Consider the following 23,361-nt stretch of genomic DNA (forward strand, 5'->3'; position numbering starts at 1 on the left):
ATTGTGCTTATTCTGCTAACCTAGCTTACTAGTAAGCTAACCTAGGTCAGCTAATAAAATGCCTGCTTTAAAATTCAGTACAGAGTTGCCCTTGAGTGATGGGATATGATCCTCTTCAGATTAATGGGAACTGATTTTTATACAGATTTCATCAGGAGGGGGGCTTGAGCAGCTGTTGGAGGCTATCCATCTGCAAATGTAATTTTTCTTTTAAAAGAAAAATTTTAATTAATATTTAAAATAATTAAATTATTATTGTTACTAAGGAACAAGGCACTGATTGTACCCTTCCATGGCGTAATAGAGACGGAGGAGAAAGCCGTCATCTAAAGGGACGAGCCCCAGGGAAGGGAGGCGGATGGCGGGAAGGCTTTATCTTTGCTCCTTCCGAGCTAGCCGCCTTGACTTGTAGGGGACCAGAGGCGCTCAGACCGGCGCGGTGCCCCTTCAGCAGCCAGCGAGGCAGACCTCGGCCCGGCTCCTGCCTTCCCCAGCCGGGACGCGAAGGCCGGCGGCACTAAGCGCGCCTCAAAGCCCCGGGGCCTCGCGGGCTGAAACCGCCGCCTGCCCGGCCTCCAGGCAGCCCGTGGGAGGCGGCCGTGGCTCGCCGCCCGCCCGGGGTGGGGCCTGGCCCGGCCCCCGGGTGAGGCAAGCAGCGGCGGGGCCGGAGCGGGGCTCTCTCCCTCCTGCCTTCCTCAGTGCTCCCGGTGGCTCTGGGCGGCGGCGGCTCGGCTTGCGGTGAGGGCGCTGGCCCGCAGGGAGGGGAGGCGAGGGTGGCGGGCCGGGCCGGGCGGGCGCTCACTCACTGTCGCATCTCTCTTTGCAGCCTCGGACTCGGCTCCGGCCCGGCGGATCCCAGAGATGGCGAAGGTGAGGCGGGCGGCGGCGCCGGGCTAACAACGGCCGCCGCGATGGGCTAACGGCCGCCGCGGCCCCTCGGCGGGCTCGCCCCGGCCCGGCCGCCGCCCGTCCCGGGACACCCGCGTCTTATCTGTCTCCTTACTTTTACTCCTCACTGATGTATTGTCGGTCTCCCGTAAATCAACCCGTCCCCAGGCCTGGGGAGACGTGGAGGGCAGGGGGACGAGGAAAGCAGCTAATCATGTGAGGCGCACGTCAGGCACAACTTTTTTTTTCCGCCAGTTTCCACTAATTTGGCCAAGTTTTCGGTACCGCGTGTTTATATTATGCCTGGGTGGAGGCTCCTTCCACTGGAGGAGGAAGGAGAAAAAAATACCGCCGTGGCTGTGTTCTGGGGAGGCTCGGGCTCGGTACTCACGTCCCCAGCTTTCCTGTATCCAACTTAATTTTCCTGGAAGCTGGAAGCCTCGCAGCTATCATGCAGTACTTCGTCTGGTATTTTTTTTCCTTTGCAGCCCTTGTGTCGCTGCTGTTAGGTTTGACCCTGGAGGAAGGCTTGGAAAACGGGGCAGATTCCAGTCTTTGTTTCTATAGTTGCATCATACGCTCTGGAAAGTAAAATAAAGAGTTTAATGGCATATTTATGGGTTTTGTACTGCTGTAGGAAGTGAAAGCCATCAAGTTGTATGAGTGCCTTCACAAATGTTGGGGTAATTGCACAGCAATATAGTATTAGTTTTGTTATTTGAACTTAATGAGTTGAATGATTGGTGGTGTTTTAACACTCCGGTGCATATTTACTCATATTCTGTCTGGATTTAGTTTTAAAAGAAAGAAAGGGTACTTCACTTAAAAAAATATATTTATAATAGTATTCCACTAAATCATTAAAGTTTTGGGATTTTTTCTGAGGGACAAAGAGGGGATTTTTCTTTCTTTAAACATTTAAACATTTGACAGTAGTGATTTATATGTACAACTAGAGGTTCAGAGTTCACAAAGCCTGCACAGCACAGTGTACTGAAGTCCAATTTGGTCTAGATACATCACTGAAGAATAAAACCTTTGAAGAAGGTAAGTTATCTTTGGAGCATTGGTCACTGAAGTATTTGTTCTTGCTCAGTTATGGGAAGATTTTTTATTTTTTTCCCCAAAGACCTGAGGGATTTTGTGTGTTCCAGGTCCAGGACAAAAACGTTCATTCATCTTGTGGGAAAACTACAGCATGCCGTAATGTGCTGTGCAGACTGGTCTCTCCACGCCTGTGTTTAACTGCTTTCTTGGGAGGACCACTGCTGTCCTAACAAGCTGCCTTTTCTCTCACGTCTGTATGTGTGGTGGTCTTTGTTAATGCATAGATGCACATGGTACGATCTCTTCCTGCTTGATGAACAAGCTGCCTTGGAAATGCTACCCCGCGTTTGCTAATTCAGAAATCCGGAAAGAAAGCAACAAGAATCTTTTCTACTTGCATGCTCTGGACTGATCTGTTTTGGTCTGCTACTCCCAAATTTTTCCCTGAATGTGAATTTTGTATAGTATTTTGTATATCCATTTATAAACTGCCAGGAAAGGATTGCTTGCTGCTGGTGAAGGTGTGGCTGCTGTGCACTATATCTGGAGTTCCTCTTCTGCCAATGTGCACGTGTGACTTGGAGCACAGGAATAGTATCGCCAACTCCAGTAGCGCTTCAGAGGATTGTGTTTTGCATTGCAAAGTACAAACGCTTTTTCAGAATCGGGTCCTAAGAAGCTCTTTGGCTTTGTTGAGGTTACTCGTGAGGACAGGTTCTTTGAATGTTTTTGCAAACGTCCTTGCATTGGTTCCTACGTTGCTGTTGCTTGCTCTTCTCTTCTCCCTCTCTCCCACCCCCTCGCTTTCTTTTTTTTTTTTTTTCTTTCTCTCCCTATCTTTAGTATCTCCATGCTGTACTGACTCAGAGTTCAACACACATGTTGTGTAATTCTGGTTTTTGTCAGCAGTTTAAATTTAGTGGGGCAGATGTGACTATAGTCCGCTGACCAGAGCTTACTCCTTCCATTTAAGTGGACAATCTGAAGCATTACTAAACTTAGAGAGGTGTTTTGTAGAGGCATCTTTATAGTTGTGCATTTGCATCAGCTCTGTGCCCATATTCACCCACTCACAATGTAATTTACATCCTACTGACCTTGAAATTTTGGTAAGGATGTAATGAAATAATTATATATTTTTTACATGATGTTAGTTATAAAGCACAATTTGAATGGGGATCTCTGTGTGGTCTTCAGTGGCCATAAAGGCTTTCGATTTACCGGTGAACGCTGTGTTGTGTTTTATCTGCAAAATGTCTATTCTTGTGTAAGAAATCTTAAGGCAGTCTTTCATTTATTCTAGCATGTGACCTTCTGGGCTCTCTTCTGTCTTCTGAAAATAGCATACCTTCTGTGTTTGTCAACCTCTGTGCTGGAAAACATTCTCCGTTTCCATTCTTAGCACTCCACAGTTTTCCTGTGCCATCTTGTAAACAGATGGCTGCTTTAAAAAAAGTCACATACCACCTTTCCTGCGCTAGACACTGGGCTTTCCAGTGGCAAATTGATGAGACCCTACTTTTGTTGCTGCAGAGCAGCATCGTGAAAGGGGGTAGCTCTTCATCTATGGGAAATGTGAGTGGTAAGAACTTGATGTGAGTGGGTACAGAGCAAGGGTAGCCCGGAAGAAGTCTGAATCAGTTCAAGTATGGTCTTTTGTTTGCTGATAATGAATGTATTTAACAGTGGCTAAACGTGGGATCTTGTGGGTGGGAAATTTTTTGTGTGCTTGGTGGGAAAAATTAAAAGGAACCTTGTTAAGTGGCTATTGTTGATCTTGCAGATAATGCTGTTGCCAGGATATGTGACCACATGACATCAAATTGTGAAGCCAAACTTGTCTCTTGGGAGAAGTTAACGTAGCTCTGAGGTGCTGGTTAGAAACATCTCGTCTGATGAGATTTTCTCCTGCAAACTTTTGCTGGAGCAGAATAAACAAAAATAACAGAGAACGTGAATTTCCTCATTTGGAGGGGCATAAATTCTAAAGCAAGACCATCTCTTGCTATGAAGTCTTTTTTTTTTTCTTTCTTTTTTTCCTCTACCTTCCCTCTTCATGCTAGTTTTGTGTATCTAGGGGCTTTGTTAGTCTCATTGGTAGGTGTCTGGAGAAAATGGAAGCTGCTGTTTATTTCTAGTGTATAATCACAAATTGCGCTTATGCTACACATGGTTGCTTAACAACAGTCAGTGTATTGGGGAATGTAGAAAGAAAAGAACATGGGTAGATTTTGGGTGTTATAATCTTGTGATATTCTTTCTGTTGAGGTCTTGCATGTTGTGCTTCTCTTTATATTTTACTGCCCAGTGTAGGGTGTTGCTACTTAGTAAGGGATCACTCTAGATTACAAAAGGATTTATATCAAAGACTATTTGTGTTTTCCTTTCCATTGAGGTGCTTTGGGTTCTATTGGGTGGGAAACATACTAACCAAAATAAAAACGACCTAGGAGGCTGTAGTGTTACTGTGTATCTGTTTGTGTAAATGGCAAGGAACATTCTTAGAGAAACTAAAAATAAGATAATTTATGTCTATAAAAAGTTATGAAGTTTGTAAATAAATGTTAAATACTTGTCTTTCAGTTCACCGTTTTTCATATTGGGTCAGGATGGTGTAGCAGTTGTGATGCTGTGATCCATCTGCAAGAACCAGTTTATTTCGATAAAGTTTAAACTGTAGCTGAGTTGTCTGATAAATGAGTGTCTGGCTTTTGTCAGAAACTCTTGTGTGTGGATCTATTATTTTGTTAGAAATGTCTGGTTCATAGCTCCTATTTCAGATTCTCCGTGACTGAAAGTTGACTTCAGCGGTTCAGGCAGTGATGGTGGTTTAGAAAAGGCGCTTGCCCTCTCTTTCTCTGGCCAAAAGGTGTCACATTTGGGAAGGAAGGGACAGCTCTTCCCTCCGCGGACTGAGTTTGTTATCACTGCAGAGCTTTCTGCCGTTGTCCATTGAATTTGCAAATGAGAAATGGGGACTGGAATAACTAATAAGGGTGCTTCTGGGCAGTGGCGTGTTTTAGATGGATTTGTCGCCTGAGCATTTCCTGCCATACCCTGATTGCTGGGCCACACTGCAGTGCTCTAAAAAGCTAGGTGAGTAGGTTTCTGATGTGAAATTTAGGGATGGCTCGACACTTTCCCGGTGATGGACCAGCTATTGTCTGTGTCACATCTGCCCACATGTGGCTTCTGAAGGCAGTTAGACTGTAGGTTGGACTTGGGCCCACAAAGCTGTATCCAAGCTTGTCTTATCCTAACAGCCCCTGCTGTGGTTGTGCTCTATTTGCACCAGCATATAGTATCAAGGGCAGCAGATGTAGCCGGAGATTCTGCCATTATAGCTGCTGTCTTTGTGGTACCCAGGTGATGTGGATTTTTATTATGCTGGATGGCAGAGCTGCAGCAATATTTCTGGTTTGCAAGCTAGGTGCAGCTCAAGTACTGATCGAGGGTGATTGTGGCAGGTAGGTAGCCAAAATCCAATAAACGCTGTGCATCAGGAGGGAATGCCTGGAATGCAAATGATGCCCAGACATCAAGAAAACTCTTTCAGACTACAGCTGCACCAGAAGAATTTCAGGAACTGTTCATCAAGCTTAGTGTATGTTGAGGCTTTCTACACGGTGCTTTGGAAAAGGGAGTTATGGAAGGAATCTTCTTGACAAAAATGAGAAGGATGATGCAGACATAGATTTAATCTAGCATGTAGTGTTCACACATATGTTGTCTAAAACAGCCACAGAGGAATGTTGAGCTGTTGTCACAAGGCTTAGGAATTGTGAAGTGGAATTTCACTTGCTCATAACAAAATAAACAAAGGAAAACTTTAACTTAAAGATCAATAACTTTTTCTTCTGAGACCTGTTGACCATTAGTCATGTCCAAAGGAGAATTGTGGAAGTTGTATAATATTAGTTATGTTAAGATGATACGAAACAAAACAGCAGGAAATACAATTTTAAATAATCCCATGCTGGCTGGCATGGTAATAAGGGAGGAGGAGGAAAGCAGAGGCTTTTTAGTCTTTATCTGTTTTACCAAATTAAATTCGATTTATAAAATTGAGTCCCAAATCCTTGAATTTTTTTCACGATAGCCTTTGGAATTAGCTAGGAAAATGACTAAGTACATATTGCTGTGCCTAAATTTGAAGTACTGCCTAAAAACTTGCTTGTAACGGGAAAAGCAGAATGCTTCAGGGGAGTTGTCATGCCTCTGAAGTATGCTGGATATTGGAAAGCATCCACCAGAAAGAAGTTTGTTGTTGCTGTTAAACACCATGATACTTTGTGTTCTGATTTGCTGAAGTACGGCGGAGGTAAACCTAACTCATTACTGCTTCTGCAGTGGGAGGGGTAGGGAGTCTCTGGTGGCAATAAGACACAGGTGGCCTGAGAGGTAGCAGTGCTTCAGGGCAGTTTCTGGTTAGTGCTCTCCAGCTCTTTTCTCTTTGTGCTCTTCTGGCTGACCTCTCTTGGATGAGTACATTGACTTGAAACCAAAACACTGTGGGGCTGAAACTGCTAACTTGAGGGAAAGGCTGTATCGCAGAGGCCAGATGGCTGTGCTGCCTGTGAAATAATCTGGTGCCAGTCTCAGTAGATGTCTTGGCACTTCCTTTCATGCTCTTTCTTGAGAGTGGAAAAATGCCCTGCCTGTACTGATTACTACTTTTGTACAGCGATGCTTACAATAAATGTCTTTTTTCAGCTGTTAGAAAAAACTCCCTATTCCCAAAACCCAACTGTTTCCCCTTTTGGCCATTTACAGTTTATAAATTAACTACTGTGCTATACATATATAGGTTCTTGAACTGTCATGTTTAAATAAAGGCGAGACTTTGCCGTAAGAGCGATGAATATCCTTTTGTGGTTTTGACCCATAGAGAAAGTCCCTGAAGAGCCATGTTCCATGGAAACCTAGTGGAATTATTTTTGTGTTTGGATGGGCTGATCTTTTATCCTTATGTTTGAACTGTTATTTCTTTTTAGCTGTAAACTACTATGAGAAATGTAGCTGAATCACTTGAGTAAAAAGTTGCTTATGCCAAAAGAAACATGATGAAAAATTGAAAGCCATTGCAGAGTTCAGTAGGTCTCATTTGCAGCGTGATGGAAAAAATCAGTATGATACTGGTTGAGAGCTCCAGTAGGTTTTTCTTGAGGAGAGGAGGTTATTTCCGAATGCGTCTTGGATCTTTGTGCAGCTTTTCTAGCATACGTGATTTGTGCAATTAATTTCCCAAATTACTTTAATAAATGGTAATTTCTTAGTCATTTTCCTGCATTCAGGCTCCAGTGTTGTAAATACCAATCCTGCAAACTACCATTATGTAAACATACCTGAACTTATCTGGTATACTGCTGTGTAAAACCATAGTAGTCCCTTTTAAGCGAGAGCTGTGTTTAAATACCCACAGACTGCTATTTAGTGAGACAATTGCAAGAAAAATGCTATCTTCTTTTGGATTGTGGATTCAAATTCAGTCTGGGCTCATGTGTGGAGAACTGAAAGATGCTATCTTCTATTTCATGGATTTTTTGCTTCCCCTCCCACCCTTTTTTTTTCCCCCTGTAGTACACAAGAGGTACCGTGAAAGCCTTCTCTCCTTTTGATGCCAGAGCTGATGCAGAAGCTCTTCGTAAGGCCATGAAAGGAATGGGTAAGAATAATTTATTTTACGAAAAGGAAAGGGCTCTTACTCCTTTGAAAACATCCTTTCTGAACTCATTTTTTTATATTAGCAGATGAGAGTAGGGCATGCATCTACATGCCGTGGAGTGACAACCCCAGGACTGCAGGGGCCTGGGTGTGTCCTGGTTTTGACTATGCTGCTCTCAAGAAGGTTTATTTTTAGGTTAGCATAAGGGAAAAAAGAAGGTGGTTTGCACATTCGCCATTAAAAATTGATACTCCACAGGCTTCCCTGCACACAGAGTTTTACTGCATAGTAAGCTAGACTGTGGATTTACAGGCGACAACTATGGAGAGTTATGACAGTATAGCAGAAGCTCTGTGCTTGGAAAATGTGTGACAGCCCCCTCGGTCTGGAACTCTGTAAGCACATTACAGTTACTGTGAACAAAGAATACAAGCACACAACATTAATGTAGACAAACAAGTGGTCTGTAAACTCACACTATAGCTTTCTGTCCCAAAACTTCCCTGTGAGAACAAATCCTAGTTTGCTACTTTCTTTGAGGCTGCCTGCGGGAGGAAGCAGAAGGAAGGGAAGAAGGGAAATGAGATGCACCTCAGCCTATTGACAAACTCAGTAGGGCTAGTAAGATGCTGTGCTGTGAGGGCTACCTTGCAAACTGTCGTATATAAAATGGATAATAGCCCTGCACTTCTGTACTCTGGGGTGTTTGGGGTTACTGGACTGAGTTTTGCTGTTTATTCTAAAGTAAATCCCTTGGTGAGCCCAAAGGCAAGGCTCCTCTGTAGAATACAGACTGTGTCTAAATGTTATAGCTGATTGCCTCGGGTGCTGGGAGCAGTGAGTGGAACAGAGCACTGATGGAGAACAAACAATACGTAGGTCCTCCAGCCATATTTTTGCAACAGCAGAACACCAAACCTGTCAGCTCAGCTTGGGGTATGGTGACATCAGTTATTTAGATGCTTCTGCTGTTTGTCAGTAGACTGTTTTTTCAAAGCATCTTTCATTGCCTTTTGAGTTTGTGCCACTGCTGTTTGGTTTTTAGAGGGTGTTTGTAACTCTCTGTTCTTTCTAACTTCAGGGACTGATGAAGAAACTATTCTGAAGATCCTTACCAGCAGAAACAATGCCCAGCGTCAAGAAATTGCATCTGCCTTTAAAACCTTATTTGGCAGGGTGAGAAGAAGAAAAATACCTCTAGAAATGAGCTGAATGTGGCCTATGATGATTACATAAAACTGTGAGGCACATTCATCGCGCTCCCTGTAAAAGGTTCCTTCGAAGAAAATCTAGTTTTGTTTCTGTCTCCCCCTCTCCCCGACTCTGCCATATCCTTAATTGCTGGCTAGGTTAGAATATTCCTTTTAGGTTAGCACGAAGAAGTTACTTTCTTTTTCTGTATTTCAGTCCAGTATGTCTTAGATGGGTTTTTGTGCAAAAGCTCCTATAGTTTCCTGTTAGTACTGACCTCATTCTTGGTATGGAAGGAGTTATCAAATATTTTGACGCAAGGTCTCGAATATAAGATGATAGCTGGAAAAGAATTTTCTAGACCTAGAAAATGTGGCAGAAATAAAGCAGCCTAATACCGTAGGAGAGAACAAAACCAAATATCTTGGTAGATAAAGCCATAAGTGAGTTCAAAGCAAAAACAGCTTATTTCTTTCTTCCAGCATTGTTGGATCCTTTAATATTCTGGCTGGTTAACCTTTGTTTCAGATAGCAAGTGCAGTGAACAACTAGGGTTTAAAGAATTTCTATATTGAAAAAAAAAAAATCACAATATGTTTCAGGTTTTCCAAATGCCCTTGTATCCTTTTCTTCTGGGTTATTTGGCTACATTTGTTTCAGTTCAGGTACCAATTAAAACAGAGAGCCCTGTCCCCTACACATTTTGATGTGTCTCCAGAGTGTTCTAGCTTACAGACGTGCATGCATCCATTTAAAATGGTTAGTCCTTGTTCATTACAGCACTGTTTGTTCTGCATTAGGATCTTGTAGATGACCTGAAATCAGAACTTACCGGCAAATTTGAAACATTGATGGTATCTTTGATGAGACCAGCTTATATTTTTGATGCTCATGCACTGAAGCATGCCATCAAGGTAAGAGGAATGAGGGAAGGGAATTAATACATTATATGAAATGTTTGTTGCTCTTTTGTTGTTTTTTAGGAATTAACTTTTGGTTGGTAAGGGGAAAGCCAATAGACATAGCCTTTTTTTTTTCTTTTTGCCCCCCTTTTTTTTTTTTAATTAGGAATGTTATCCTAACACCTGCTATTATTGCTAATGCCATGGTTTTGCCTGGTTTCTTATTCATCCTAACAACTCATTAGAGGTAGTTTAGAACTCTAGTCTGTATAATGTTTTATGTGAAATTATTTTCTCAAGAAAGTATGTAGTCTTAAGAGGACAGTGTTGCTGTAGATGCAAATTAAAATCTACGTAGCATAAGACTTGTTCCTGCTGACTGAAATACAATGAGTAGATGTGCATGTTGCTTTTAAATTCTTTTTGCTGGTAAAGTGCAGTGCTGACGTCCAGCAGACACTAGATTTTTCTTCTGTGAGCAGCCTAGGTTTTACAGCTATACAGCTGTACGCATAAGCTGCAAATTAGTTCAAGGCATTTCATTAAAGTGTGATGTTATTTGTATGTCTCTCCTTGATTATTATTTAAGCTAGAGGGTGTTTTGCCCCTGATGGATTACAGTGCAACTCCAAAATTGATGAGCTAGCGTACTTATGTAAACTGATGTCCACCAAAATTATGAGCGGTATTATCTGTATTATTGAATGTGTTCTAAAAGCTGCCTCCAGTAAAACACAGGGAAGAGTTGATAGCCCTGTCAGTGTTACTTTTCTAACATTTCTCTTTAGCTGAATGCATTTAGTGCCTTTCTGGGAAGGCCACATAAACAAACAATTTACAATCTGTAGGTGTAGATATTTTAGTGTGTTTTCTTCCATGTGGTCCTATTTTTTTTCCCCCCTCTGTTACACCTGTCTGATATCATCAGCTTGTGGAAATTCAGGAATTGGATGTCCCTGGATTAGTCACAGAACCTGTTGATTAGAGGACATTGAACTTGACTAGTGTCAGGCAGTGCTTGGTTGGGTGACACTTACAAGTAAACTCCCAAGATCCTTGATGACCAACTGGTTAATATGTAGGCTTTAGTCAACTGTGCAAGCTAGTGCTCATGAACCCATGACCCAGCAAATAGTATCTCAGACAACAGAAACTTTAATCCTGGAAATTTTCTGTAATGTCTTTATATGCAGTGGGGGAAGGGGAGATGGCACCTGACAAAGAAACTGATAAAGGCCTTGTTGACTAAAAGGAAAAAATGTATTCCCAAGCTCCTCTTGTTGACTTAGGAGTCAAAGACTAACAGGGAAATGACAGAACAGATGGGTGTAGGAGGGAAAATAGGCATAGTGAAACAAGAGTGGTTTTGTTCTTGTCACCTACAAAAAATGATATTAAACACAAGATCATAGGATTTCAGAGAATGTGTCTGCACAGGAAAATATGTCAATATTAGCTGCAGTTCAGCTAAGGTGGATAACAACAGTAAAGAAGATGTGATAGCAGAGACTTCAGTGCAAGATAACACTCAGCTAAGAGCATTAAGTCTGGCTGAAGATTGTCCTATCAATTTTCACTGCTGCTACTTAGATTAGAACTAATATAACTGTGCGTGCCTCACTCGTTGAGTAGGCATGTTCTTGAAACAATCTGTATTTTGAAAGTGATTACATGTAAGCTGGCAGATTGGTATTTTGGATATCCTTGTATGCAGTTAGCATTTGGATTTTCCTTACAGGAAAGGTTGTAAGTAACATGCTGAAGCAAAAAATACACAGTATTGTATTTCAGTGTTGCTTTTGTGAAATGACTCCTTTGGAAGCGTAAAGAGCAATGACTTATTCTTACAGGCAAAGTAGACTCAGGCTTGTGGAAACGAGATACTGCCTTGGCTTTTGTAAATTTTATCCTTGTAAAAGTGAACAGTGCCTGTTGTGCCTGCTGTAATTAGAGTGCAGCACCTTAAACTATCTGGGTTAGCAATTCTATTGTAAAATGTGTTTGTTTGCAGTGGAAAAGAGGGTGGGTTTAACATAGCACAATTCATAGAAAAGTAAAGATCATTGCTGGGTGGCTCTATGTTTATCTGTGTACTAGCTGATGAAAGACAGTATATGAACTAGAGCTAAGATGGAAATTGTTACTCTGTTCATCACTTACCTTGATGTAATTGACTGTGATAGCGAAGAACTGAGGCATATCTGGGTGTGCTTGAACATGGAAGGGCTCATCTGAATCCTGCAGCAGTGAGCCTTTATTAAGTGTTAGGTTGGTTTTGAAAACAATCAAGCTGGAACTGGAAAAAATTATTTCCAAAACCCCCACAATATACCAGAAAGAAGAAAATAATTTTTCTTTATTTGGGCCAAGTGTATAAGTGATGCTTGCTTTTGATTGTCAAAGGGAATTCTTGTTTTCCTTTTGTTATTCCATCAACTGATTTATACTTGCACCCCTGCAGGGAGCAGGAACCAATGAGAAAGTGTTGACTGAAATTCTTGCCTCCAGAACACCTGCGGAAGTGCGGAATATTAAACAGGTTTATCTGCAAGGTAAAGTTCTGTATAAAATAAAGTTCTAGGGTCTCCGTTCAGTTCTCTTAATATGATTTTAGCTCATCTTTCAAATAAGGTCTACCTGTGAACTGATGAATGTGTCCAATAAGTGGGATTTCGTTCTGCTGTGTTGCAAAACGTCATACTGAAAGAAGCTAGAGTTTGGATTGTAAACTAAAATAGTTTCTATTTCGGGACTATGACTGCAGGTCATAACCTGAGTTATGACCTGCACCATAGTGTTTTGTGCTTTATAGTTAGAATTCATTCAAATACATTTACTTCTTTCACCCATTATTTTCATCCCTTTGACTGAAAGGGGATTTTTAGTAATCGTAAACTAGAAAACTGGTATCACATAGAAAAACAGAAGTTATTTTTTGCCTTTTGCTCAGTGTTCAAATGCATTTGCTCTAAAGCAGGTGCAGCTTTTTGGTTGTCTGCAGGAGTATGTGCTTTTACCCTGTGATTTGGGTTTTTTTTAAGGCAGTGTTTAATTAAACACATTTCTTTTACCTCTGTGCAGATTCCTGCCACACAATAAATTCTCATGTCTTAATAAAGTTCAAGGCAAAACTTAGTGTCTCCAAGGGCAAAATTTATTAGCACTAGACTTTTCTGGGCGCATGGTTGTTGTACAGTTGTGACACTGCCATATTTTAGCATAACTCCAGATCTGTATGCTCTTTAGTTCCTTAAAGAGCTGAATCTATGCATGTCACCTTGTATTTCAAAATATTTTGAGGAATCTGTTCCTGATACTAGGTGTGAGATGCTATCTTTTCACCTCTTTTGCAATAATGTTAGGTTATAAGTGAAAGCAGAATATGTTGTAGTTGTTAAAGCTGTTTCTGATAAAAGATTCTACAAACTGTGAGTCAATTTGACTTTTTGCTTTTCCTTGCTTTCTCCTCAAAATAGTGAGGAAATCTGCAAGGTGGTGAATGGGTATTGCTCTTTTCCAGAGTATGAGGCCAACTTGGAGGATAAGATCACAGGAGAAACATCAGGCCATTTTCAGAGACTGCTGGTGGTCCTGCTGCAGGTCAGTATCTCTTTGTGTGCAGACGTGTGTATGATTTTCACTTCTGTTTTCCTGTCTGATGTACACTTGTCACTTTCTGCTTACTAAGCTGGGTATTCTAGGTAGACGTGGTGATAGGCAGGATTGGTTCTGAAACGGAGTCATTTCCTCTGACTTGCCGGGTCAGTCTTGAGCTCTGTTATGGGTCTTTTCCACATCACTGAATTGAAAAACTTCTGTGATGCTCATGGGTATAGCGAATGCCTGCTACGGGGAGTTTTGAAGGCCATAGGAGAAGAGAACGTTTATTTCGTAAAGACATGTGCAAGCAGAAGGGAAAAATAAGGTGATTTTGGAGAAGATTGCATTAGGGGTCGACTTCTCACAGTAACTATTACAGGCTCAATATAACAGATAAGTTGTTTTTTGATTCAACTTTTAATTCTTCAGTTTAACAACTTTTTAAAATTCTCTTTAGGCAAATAGAGATCCTGATGGCAGAGTTGATGAGGGTCTTGTTGAGCAGGATGCCCAGGTGGGTGAATGAGTTGGTTTTGGGGGCATTTCTACAAGTTATCTTGCAAAGAGAATACATAGCTAGAATTCAAATGTGAGAGAGAAATTGTTAAGGTTCTCTGTGTGTGTTTCTTAATACGTTTTCCTGTGCTTTTATACATTCTGGACAAAAGAAGTGTCAAAACCTGAAACATTGGGATCAAGATTCTTGGCACTTTCACGTTTCAGTGTAAAGCATGTCTTGTTTTGCTGATTACTTAGTGAGGTGCTTGAATGGAACAGTGATTAGATCACTGGAAAAGAAAGTTATGATTGCTGAGGGTTTGTGATGCTGAGAGACCCACTACTGGAAAACTCAGAGATGTTAACAGTTCATTCCTTAATATCTGACTTGAACTTTTTCTCTCAATTCAATCCTTGCGTATCATGTGTCATATACATGTCGTAGTGAAATGTTAATGCTATTTGGTGAGGGATGCCTCCACAGACGGTGAAATATTAAAAAGAGAAAATATACCAAATATTCTGCTTTACTGTAACCAGATGACAGTCTTGAGAATTGCCTCTGAAGAGTTTCTAGGGACTCGCATGTTGCCCTTTGCGAGTATTGTCCATGACGTTGTCGCTGATCACTAAACCTGTGCTCTAGACAGGAAAAGGAATACCAGCGGTAAATTGGTATCATTGATGCAGTCTCTTGCTGGATGCTGTTGGCTTTGTTGTTAGTTGTAGCGATGGTCAATATTTCAGCAATTCGATTACAGAACTCATTTAATGCATCTTTCTTCTTGGTTATTTCAGATAACTCTGGGCTAGACATTTTCCTCTCATAAACTGTCAGTTGAGATGAAAGAAAATATATGGATTGTTCATATCATCAGGAGGAAAAGCAGAATACCAGATCGATAAAACATTCTCCTGATAGCAGTGCAAGGTGGAGAGACAGACTGGCAAAATGTATTTTATTGGCACAGGCCTATGCTTTGTTATGTAAATTCAGAAAGCATTGTTCTCCTGCTATTAAAATTAATCCTGTGGAAACCAGAGCTTGAAAATTAGTGAGGCAAATGTTTGAATCACGAATTAGAATGTTTCATGAAATTGTGTCAGTCTTGCCTTTATCTGGGCTTACGTAATTGAAGAAACCCAGGAACTACAGGCCTTGTTAGGTAGATAAATTCCTTTTGGCCTCTTTAGTTGATTTTAAATGAGCATCTAAATTTAGGAGGCACGATACCTAAATGTAGAAAAAGTCCTGGCTTTCTAAATGGTCTTTGTGGTTTGCTATGTACATTTGGCTTGAGCTGGGACCCAAACAGAGAAGCGTTCTGTCACATTTCTCTTTACTGATATCTTTACATTCAACATCTAACATAGCTGGAACAGATTCAGAGAATTTTCTAATTATTATTGGTAGGTACAGATGGTCAGAGTTGAGGAATGTGACTGTGCAAATGTAAGACTATTTTTGGCTTCCCAATGTTTCTCTTGATTAGTATGATATTCTGGGAAGGATTTGGTACATTAGAGGCAGCCTTTTTACTCAGTGGTGATTTTTAATTTTTTTTGGTCTATGATTACTAAACATTAATTCAAAGCAGTTGGGGAATGGGCATTCATACTATGAGACAGTATGAATGTGCAGGGAACTTGCAAGACTTTTCTGAGAATGCCTGAAGGAGAAAGTTTAAATTTTTGGGAGAGATTTTGTGAATATCACTTTTTTTAAAGTTATGCAATCGATGTACATTTTGGGTATTGCGCAGCGGCAAGGCAGGTGAAAACTTAGAGCTCACATAAAATGCCATTCACAACTTCTAGTATCTCTAAAGAAATGCATTCCTGGCGTTTCTAAATGCTGTGCTGGGACTTCATGTTGCTACTGGATGCAGAGTGCTGGTATTCATTTGAAGAGCTTAGCATATATTATTTGAAATAAATATCTTTGCAATGCCTTAATAGCTTCCCCCCCCCCCCCCCTTTTGTACTCTGTACCATTAATATTAAAAAGAGCATGCAGCAGTCACAAATGCATTTTGAATAGGATTGTGGGACAAACATAAATGAAAAATTCATAACATCCCATTCAGGTTTTACAATATGGACAGACAGATGACCAACAGCGTTGCTATGCAGCAGATTTGGTTGTGGGGATTTTTCTAAGAAATATTTGATTGCCTGAATGTAGGTGGTAACCTGTTTGCCTGTCCTCTGCTCGCTGAGGAGGGAGAAAAAATACTATATATTACGATATGTACAAAGCTTTCTCCTTACGTGGTGATTAGCACACAATTTGGAAAAAAGCTTCTGAGTGTCAGGAAGAACAACTAATTTCATTTTCTGAAATTTTTCTCATTTTCTCCCTCCCCTGTTGCTCATTCCAACTTACAGAAGTGCTTGTCTTTCCTAAATGCTGCTAATGCTCTGGTCATTGTCTGCATTGAAGAAAGCCTTGCCTGAAGAGCAATGAATGTGCTACAACGATTAAAATCTCTTACTGATCTGATTTCATATGGCTAAGAATTTAGCAGCCCACAGATCCTGTTTCTGAGAGCTTCTAAATCCATCTTCCCCTCCTGTTTGGAAAACTTCCTCCTGGGCCAAGTTAGCATGGTTCTTCCATTGATATGAGTCATCATGTAATAAAGTTTTGCTAGTCTGATTTGAAAAAGGGGAAGAAGAAAAAAAAACCAAACCAGAAGAAGCAGTATTGGGAATGGGTTTTATTTCCTGTATTATCACCATTATCATAGTCCCTTATGAAAGGGACTATGTGCACAGTCAGTCTTAGGGCCTTAAGCAGTATTACTCATGGAAATGCTTTCACAGTCGATTTCAGAATTTATCATTTATTACTGCATCTTTCTAAAGGCAGTTCAGTACTTGGCAATTTTATTTCATTTTTTTCCCTCCAGCTATAGCTTGTTAGTAAGTTTAATGCTCCTTAGAGTGAGACAAATAGAGCTTTTCAGCAGGGCGTGTGGACACATAACAAATGCTGCTGTTTTGATCTCTTGAATTTACAACAGGTTTTGTTTAGAGCTGGGGAGCTGAAATGGGGAACAGATGAAGAAAAGTTCATCACCATCTTGGGAACCCGAAGCGTTTCCCATTTAAGGAGGGGTAGGTGATATGGTTCATGTATGCATGAAAACTTCTGCCTGAAGTCTCAGTGTTATCCAGCTGGTGGTAGAAATGGTAGAAAAGTTGTTTCTGGTACCGCATTTGTCAAGCCCAGAAATCCTTAATCACCTCTTCCCTCTACTTAATACATTAAGTTTTGTTTCTTGTAATTCAGTTCTCCCATAGCAGTGATCTCCTGCTCAAAGGAGTGGTGCAGTAGATCTGAGGGACAGCTAGGGTGTTTCTTTCTGGATGCTTGTTTATTTTTTCCCTTTTGAGAGAGGTTGTGGCAGTAGAAGTGATACTGAGAGTCTGTTAGGAGTCATCATAATCTGATGGAGATCCAGCTCTGAAAAGATCAGTCCTTTTATAGGTTCATACTTTATTAGCTGTTAATAAAGAGGCAATAATTTTTTTCTCTGCTCATTATCCATTCATAAGTCTGTTTTACCAAGCTGTTTAGGCTGTTGGAAATAATGACCAGTAAGTTTTGCTTTGGTTCTCTAATCTTTTTGTTTTCCTTCTTGAATCTTTGGATTCATTTGGATTTTTAAAGGTAATTTGATTTGTGATTTTACTGTTTATTTTTTTACCATTATTTGCATTAAAGTAATCCTAAAGTTTGTTTTTATGCAATTAACATTTACTTAGCATGATAGAAATGTAAGATTTCATAGAAAACTCAGGTCTTATGGATATTCATGAACACAGACTTGAACAGATTGCCAATAGGCCAGTTTGGTTTTGTGAAGTTAATTTGATGCAGTAGCTCAGTGTAGCCAAGATCTTAGATTCAGGCTAAATGATAGCTGCAGCCTGGGAAAAATGCTTATCATTTCCTTAAACTTCCCTTCTTTCCCTTTCCCTCTTCTCCCTGCACCCTTTCACTGGATGTGTTCACAGAATCACAGAACGGTTGAGGTTGGAAGGGACCTCTGGAGGTCATCTTGTCGAGCCCTGCTTGAGCAGGGCTACCTAGAGCAGGCTGCCCAGGACCACGTCCACATGGCTTTTGCACATCTCCAAGGACTCCACAACCTCCCTGTGTAACCTGTGCCAGTACTGAGTCACCTGCACAGGCAAAAAGTGTTTCCTGACGTTCAGACAGAACCTCCTGTGCCCGTTGCCTCTTGTCCCGGCGCTGGGCACCACTGAAAAGAGCCTGGGTCTGTCTTCTTTACTCCCTCCCTTCACATATTTGTACACATTGATGATATTCCCCCCTGAGCTTTCTCTTCTTCAGACTGAACAGTCCCAGCTATCTCAGCGTTTCCTCACAGGAAAGATGCTTCAGTCCCTTAATCATCTTAGTGGCCCTTCACTGAACTTGCTTCAATTGCTCCACATCTCTCTCGTACTGGGAAGCCCAGAACTGGACCCTGCACTCCAGGTGTAGCCTCACCAGTGCTGAGTAGATGGGAAAGGATCACCTCCCTTGACCTGCCAGCAACACTCCTCCTAAGGCAGCCCAGGATACCATTCGCTGCTTTTGCCACAAGGGCACACTGCTGCCTCATGTTCAACCTGGTGCCCACCAGGACCCCCAGTTCCTTTTCTGCAAAGCTGCTTTCCAGCTGGTTGACCCCCAGCATGTACTGGTGCATGGGGTTGTTCCTCCCCAGGTACAGGAACGTGTTGCATAGTAGCAGTCTGGTAGCAAATAGGTGTTTAAAGTAGGAGAGAGGGAAGAATGAGTGGACAGTAGCATGTGAACTGTGGATAATGCGTTACAGATGGCATTAACCTGTACTGAGGAGAAATGCTGGCTAGACACTTAACTAAGCACACTTTCTGTTTTGCAGTGTTTGACAAATACATGACTATTTCCGGCTTTCAAATTGAAGAGACCATTGACCGTGAAACCTCTGGTGATTTGGAGAAGCTGCTTTTGGCAGTTGGTAATTAAGTCTTAATAGATCTAGAACTGGCCTTCTTCATTTAGTCCCAGGCCTCCTTAAATTGCAGTTGTTATAGGAAGTGGCATGAAAACATGGTTCCTTTTTAAAGTTAATCACCTGGGATCTATTTTTGTATCTAGAGAATAGGCCTTTATTCTTCCTTTAACAGATGGGGGGCAGGGGGGAAATGGTCCAGGGAGTGGTGGTGAACTGCATTCTGTTTGGTCACTTGCACCTCTGTCAGAAGGTGAGACAAAACTCTGCCGTTGTTTTATTTCTGGCATCTCATTTAGGACAATGTCGTAGTAGATTTGTAACTGGGAGTAGAATTTGACCAGCAGAGTCTCTTTTCTGTTAGAAATATATTGTGGATTCTAACTCCTAGAACCCAAAGAGTTGTAGCAGAGGAACAGACCAGCTGGCAGCTGTATACTTAATTGTCCACACTAGAGAGAATGATCCAGTAACACACACCTTGTTGTGACAGCGAAAGATCGTCCTGTTTGAATAACAATCAGTAATTTAATCCTTTGCCTTTTTTCAGTGAAATGCATCCGAAGCGTGCCTGCCTATTTTGCCGAGACTCTGTATTATTCCATGAAGGTATGTACGTGTTTTCCGTACGTCATTTTCCGTTTCCCCCGGCTACAATTCCTCTCCCTTTCACTTGTTCTTCATTTCTTCTTCCACTGCAAATGCCAACAGGATACTGCATCACTAAGCATCTGCAAAAGGTTTGGGGAATGCAGATCTGGGAGAGGATACAAACGATTTATAAGCTTTACTTCGAGTTCATTGTAAGTTTGTCAGACCATAAATCTTTTACAGGAAACATCAGCTGTTTTCGGACTTCGTCTTGTTACATTGGAAAATGTCTGGCTAGATCCACTGGGCACCTTCAGCTAAATAAAGACTACAGTGTCTTTAGGTGGTGCATATAATGAGGAAGTAAAGATGACAAAAAACTAAATTGCAGATTGTGCAGATTTAGTGCTCTTTGTTTTGGAGACGAGTATTTACAGACTGAAGGTGTAGTTAGCTTTGAAACACATTTTGATGGTTATCCATCCTATTTTGAGAAGGAAAAGGAACTCATCAGAGAAAAAGGAAAGAGGCTTAAACAGCTACAAAAGATTCTGCAGGGGAATCCCACCAGCAACACAGCTGTGTTTCTGTTGGCTTCGCCTTCTCTTGGATGGGAAGAGATAAGCAGGGAAAACTGTATTTCTAACTCACAGGGGCCAATATTAATTAAAACCGAGGTAGGTAGTCTATTGTTTTCAGGCAAGTTATCAGCTTCCCTGAAGAATTACTCCCTTCCCCTTGCTGAAAAGCACTGAAGTACGTTTGTCACCAGATGGTTGTGTTGATGAGGTGTCAGCATGAGAATTAGTGAAGAGAAGTGAAATGATAGCTTAATTTTTAAAAGCTGCTTTACTGCTTTTATAAACATCAGTGTAAAATAAGGTTCAGGTGGAAAATACAAAATATTATACCAGCATGCTGAGAGTGTATGAGGAAGATTACTTTTTTTCTTATTTATCTATTAATTTTTATTTTTTAAAGAATGCAATAGAAAACCTTTTCCTGTGGATTTTAGAATCTTTTACATTTCTATTATGAGGGGCCTGATTAATGTCTCTGGTGAGATCCCCAATTATTTTTTCAATATAAATAACAATCATTAAGCACTTCAGATAAGAAAGATCATCATTTATTACTTTGGCAGAAGAGTTTGTACTTCTGATTAATCAGTTTGGCATGACAAAGTTCTACAATGCGCAGAGTTTGCTTTCATGATTAGATGGGGCAGAGCCTGGTTTTTACCAGATTCTAATGTAAATCCTACTCAGAAACCACCGGACTCATGGCATAACTTTTGAGCAGCTTTAGGGCATTTTTAGATGTAATCCAAGAATATTACACCCAGTCGAAGGATTGAGTGACCCTGGACGTTAGGCTGAAGATGATCGTGGGGGCTCTGCCAAGTCCTTCCTTGAGGTGCATTAGCAGGTCAGCATGTGAAAATTTGTATTGCTTCAGCTTGTGTGGAGTCTGACTTGTCTGAGCAGGAGGGGTCAGGATGTTCGTCTGGCACAGACTGCCAGCACAGGAACTTTTAAAATGTTTAAAGCAATAAAGATGAATAAAAGAGTGGAGCATGTCTGCGTGGTTGGAAAAGGTTTATGAAGTTTACCTTCATAATAAACAGCTGGATAAATTGTGGAATGAGTTGCTCTGCCTGTGTCTTGCTGTACAATGTTATATGCTTTGTATTAGTCATTGTTAGGATTTACCCAGTTCCCAGTTCCAGAACCAACTGCAATTCTGCAGTCTCAGACTACATTGAAAGGGTGGTTTGCATGTGATTCTGATTGTGGTGATGAGATATGCTACTGTGTAATCTTGGAACTGGATTATTTTAAATTTATATGAGCGTTCATGGTTGAAGCTTGTGAGATGAAACATGAAATAAGAGGTCTGACCATGCGGCACTTCATAGAAGTCCAGGGGTTCGAGCACCTGGCATGGTCAGTCCTCTGTTCTCCACATTGCAGTGTCAATGTCTTGTGATACTGTCCCAAATACTCTCTGTTTTGGAGCAGAAATTTAATGCAGGAGTGTTTTGAGACGCCTCTTGTTCCACTTTGCTTTCATGTTGCACCCTGGTTGTTTGTATTTGTTGTTTTGCTACAGCATCTGTCCTAGAACAAACTCATATTTTAGTATTATTTAAACTTTTGTTTTTAGGGGGCTGGCACTGATGATGATACCCTGATCAGAGTCATGGTTTCAAGAAGTGAAATTGATCTGTTGGATATTAGACAAGAATTCAGAAAGAATTTTGCAAAATCGTTGCATCAAATGATTCAGGTAAAATCTCTGTTGTCAGGGAAAACGGGGGTGCTTGAGATGTTATTGTTTCCGCTGTTTATTTTTATGGGAGGGGGCGGATGTGAGTAGAGCTGGACAACACAGTGCATTCTGAGAGCAGTGGTGGTTGGTCTGCAGTTTTGTGAAGTACCACATAGCGTCATTTAAGTGGGGGACACTTCCTACGAAAAGCTAAAGGTTTCTTTCCAGTGTTCACTAGCAGAGCAGATGTGGTTTTCTGAAATTACAATTACTCATACACCATTTTTAGCTACTGCTTCATTTCCTTTTTCTGGTCTGGGTTCCTTCTGATTTTCAGTGCTTCAGAGAGGGTGCTGGCTCCAGAGAAATAATATTGGGGTTGGGAGTCTGAATTATCACAAGGTTGAAGTTTAAATCTTGGATTGTGGTGCGGAACCTTTTGCACCATTTCAAAGTGGAAAGCATTTCGCTGTGGAACCAGTCTGAATCATAATCTCCTTTGAGTGGATGGGAAGGAGCAGGAAGGGAAAGAGCCAGCAAGAAATCCAGAGCCAGCTGTTGCTGCAAAGTTGAAGCCAAAATGCTTTTTTTCCTATGAATTTTTTGGGGGTATTTTGTTTTATTTTTAAATGCTGCTTTTTACGATTTTCTGTTATCATTCCTGACATTATACTCTCTTAATTAGGCTGGGTGGAGTTGCTTTTGACACTGTCAGTCGGGCCCGTACAGCTGTCCTACGGAATTAGTAGCAGAGTTTCCCATTAATTACAGGGAGCAGGGCTGGGGCCTTTCTAAGTGATGGCGGGTGCACTCTGCACATTTAAAGGTGGTTGCTTTTGGTGCTGCTTTGGGTTTCTCCTTTGTTTGCAGACAAATGCATTCTAATATGCAATGGGTAGCTCAGTTCTAGTAAAGCTTTCAGAGGCTTTTTGTGTTTCTGAAAGTCTGTCTGTGTAAATATAGCTCTAACATAAGAGACAGAGAATTTCCTTGTGTCATTCCTGAGCGGAGAGTCATCCAAGTGGATTTCCTGTGGGTGGGACAAATGTATAATCTGTTGGAGTCCTCCTTGGCTGCTGTTTTTCTTCACATTTCTGTGGTTGTGACTCACGGTGACTGGTCTGTTATATTAACAGAAAGATACATCTGGGGACTACAGGAAAGCACTCCTGCTCCTCTGTGGTGGAGATGATGAGTAATGGTGACAGTAACACGAAGGATTTGTTGTACTCCAGCTTTGCAGCCCTTTAGTTAGCATGTCTAGCTAAGTTTTTGTATCTTAATGCTTTGTGGCTGTTTGAATTTATACTAGTATTGCACTTACTAAAAATGAGCATATTGTTATTCAAGTGATAGCTTATCCCTCCTCTTCCTGACATCCCAACTTCAGGAATTTCAAGTGCCTTCTGTGAGTATGCGAGAGTCGTCTCCATGGAAGTTGGGTACTGAGCACAGAACCCAGTTCTTTGCAAATGTTTTGCTGAAATAGGAAAAAAAATAATAATGTATTTCACTAATAATTTGAAGATGATATTTTTTTGCTTTTATTCCTTACATTTCCACTGAATGTTAAGCTAGCTCTAACATTGCAAATGAAGAAAAGATATCCTGTGTATGTAATATTTGAATGAATTTGCTGAACATAATACAAGCAATCATGGGAAATCTAAAGGACCAATAAATTTTTCCCTCTTGG

The 23,361-nt window shown here is 41.1% G+C and overlaps 1 protein-coding gene and 1 long non-coding RNA gene across 2 annotated transcripts; both read left to right on the forward strand.

Moving 5' to 3' along the window:
• The first annotated feature begins 636 nt into the window (after nucleotides 1–636).
• On the forward strand, nucleotides 637–23,361 carry ANXA5 (annexin A5). The gene is made up of 13 exons (XM_072861128.1): nucleotides 637–738; nucleotides 827–870; nucleotides 7,516–7,600; nucleotides 8,682–8,776; nucleotides 9,592–9,705; nucleotides 12,155–12,245; nucleotides 13,214–13,293; nucleotides 13,751–13,807; nucleotides 16,818–16,911; nucleotides 18,714–18,809; nucleotides 19,354–19,412; nucleotides 21,561–21,683; nucleotides 22,802–23,361. The coding sequence occupies exons 2-13, from the start codon at nucleotides 862–864 to the stop codon at nucleotides 22,862–22,864; spliced, it is 966 nt and encodes a 321-aa protein (XP_072717229.1). The 5' UTR covers nucleotides 637–738; nucleotides 827–861; the 3' UTR covers nucleotides 22,865–23,361.
• On the forward strand, nucleotides 1,061–7,509 carry LOC140651563 (uncharacterized). The gene is made up of 3 exons (XR_012042445.1): nucleotides 1,061–1,104; nucleotides 1,845–1,935; nucleotides 2,043–7,509. It is a non-coding gene; the product is annotated as an uncharacterized lncRNA (long non-coding RNA).

The sequence above is a fragment of the Ciconia boyciana genome, chromosome 5 (genome assembly GCF_034638445.1).
Source record: "Ciconia boyciana chromosome 5, ASM3463844v1, whole genome shotgun sequence".
NCBI lineage: Eukaryota > Metazoa > Chordata > Aves > Ciconiiformes > Ciconiidae > Ciconia > Ciconia boyciana.